Below are 1843 nucleotides of genomic sequence, written 5' to 3'. Positions count from 1 at the left end.
CGGGCGGGGGGGCCCGCCTGCCACAGGGTGCTCTCGCCTTCCCAGGAGGGGCTCCTGGACGTGGAGAAGCTGGAGCGTGAAGATGAGCTGACAGGGGCCGAGACCAGCTGCCTGCGGCTCAAGGGCCAGATGATCTACCTGCCCGAGGCAGACAGCATCCTCTTCCTGTGCTCACCCAGGTAACTGGCCAGCGCCGGCCGCAGTGCATGGCTCCTGCCACCGGGAGCCAGCGGGAGCCAGCGGGAGCCAGCGGGAGCCAGCGGGAGCCAGCGGGAGCAGCGCCTCGTGCACCTGTGCACAGGTTTGCGGCTCACGCTTCGTTACTGACGTTCACTGAGGCTGAGGGGCAGTCGTGTTCTGTGTCATTGCCTCCTGCTAGCCCGAGGGAGGCGCGCCCCCGTTAGGTCACGGGTACCCCATCAGCTAGCTGACTGCCTTGCGAGAAGGGCAAGCCCCCGGGCCTCTCACACGACACCTCATCGTCTGTGGCACTTCACCGAGTCTGCAGAAAATTAAACACGAGTGTGTTTTGGAACAGAACGTTTTGAGATCTAAGTGTATTTTTTTCATCATATATACTTTCCGTGAACTTTTGAAGATCTTTAGTGTATTTGATGCCAAGAAAGTGTTTTCTATAGGATGTTAGCAAAAAAATGTGAAAGGATTCTTAATTATTTATGAATTTGAACTATTTTTTCATTTAAAATATTTATTTTAAGCAGGATACACAGTTCCAATCTATTATTCAATTGAAATTTATTTTAAATATATTATTTGTAATAAGGGTCAGAGGAAAATAAAATTGTAGATTTTTGTTGTCTCAGTTTGAGAAAGTTTTCCTCAAAGATGCACAAGCACCCAGAACACCTGCTTTGCCGCAATAGGGAAGGTGGCTGCGCGAGTTGCAGGCGTGGATGGCTCTGTGGCACCCGGGCGTGCCCATCAGCTAGCGCCGGTCAGAGCGCACATCGGTGGCCACCAGTTAGAAATTCAGTCCCCACGTAGTCATGGTCATTTTCATTTGAACAGACCCCTTACGGTCCCTGAGGACTGCGATGAACTGTCCCCACCTCTAGATGCTGTCACCGTGGGTCAGGGTATATGGGAGCTGTAGGTAAGACCAAGTAAGAGAGACGCTGACCTGCCTCGTCAATGGGCGGGGGGTATTTAACGTTAGGTGTTGGTCATCTCCGACACACAGTCATGCTATACAAGGGTTACATAACATGTAAGGCCGTATAAGAATAGTGATTTTTTCCCCTGAGAAATATATATCCTGAAAACGAAGGAGAAAAGCTAAGGAATATGAACCACGGAAAATCGACAGCCAACGTGGACTGATGCTTTCGGTCGGTGATTTCCTCTGCCGCCGCCCCCAGGTGGAGGCCCAGCACGGTAGCAGCTTCTCACGGCACGGCCTCCCTTTCTGCGGAAGGCTTCGCGGAGGAGGCAGAGTGCACACAGCTGTGCATGCCAGGCCCACAGGGAGACGCTCGGGCTCGCCCCAGACCTGCTGGTGTGTGGAGATTCTCACTCACACCGAAATCACTGCCAAGTAGCTTTACTTGTAAAATTTAAAACAAAATCCCAAGATGATTAGATTTAGAATGAGAACTGTTCATAGTTTATTAAAACAATAAAAATATTTTTTGTAGAATAGTGAGACTTTTATCATGGAAGTTTTCTACCTTGGTCGTTCACATTTCACCATTCATTTTCGTTTTCTTTTTAAACTCTGCCTGTCTGCCTGCCTGGTTTCCCCCTGCCTGATCTCTCCCCCCACTGATCTCTCCACCCCATGGTCTCTCCCCACACGATCTCCCCCTCCCCGATCTCCCCCTCC

The 1843-nt window shown here is 50.8% G+C and overlaps 1 protein-coding gene across 1 annotated transcript in view; it reads left to right on the top strand.

The window, feature by feature from the left end:
• GUCY1B1 (guanylate cyclase 1 soluble subunit beta 1) overlaps window positions 1-1843 on the top strand; it is a 25063-nt gene that overhangs the window by 15839 nt on the left and 7381 nt on the right. The window contains exon 6 of the mRNA XM_014582403.2: window positions 46-179. Within this exon, the coding sequence (XP_014437889.1) occupies window positions 46-179 (134 nt within the window). The remainder of the gene's footprint in view (window positions 1-45; window positions 180-1843) is intronic.

The sequence above is a fragment of the Tupaia chinensis genome, unplaced genomic scaffold (assembly GCF_000334495.1).
Source record: "Tupaia chinensis unplaced genomic scaffold, TupChi_1.0 Scaffold143591_1, whole genome shotgun sequence".
NCBI classification, from domain to species: Eukaryota; Metazoa; Chordata; class Mammalia; order Scandentia; family Tupaiidae; genus Tupaia; species Tupaia belangeri.
Note: the sequence above shows the minus strand (reverse complement) of the source record. Positions and strands in the feature narration are given on the sequence as shown.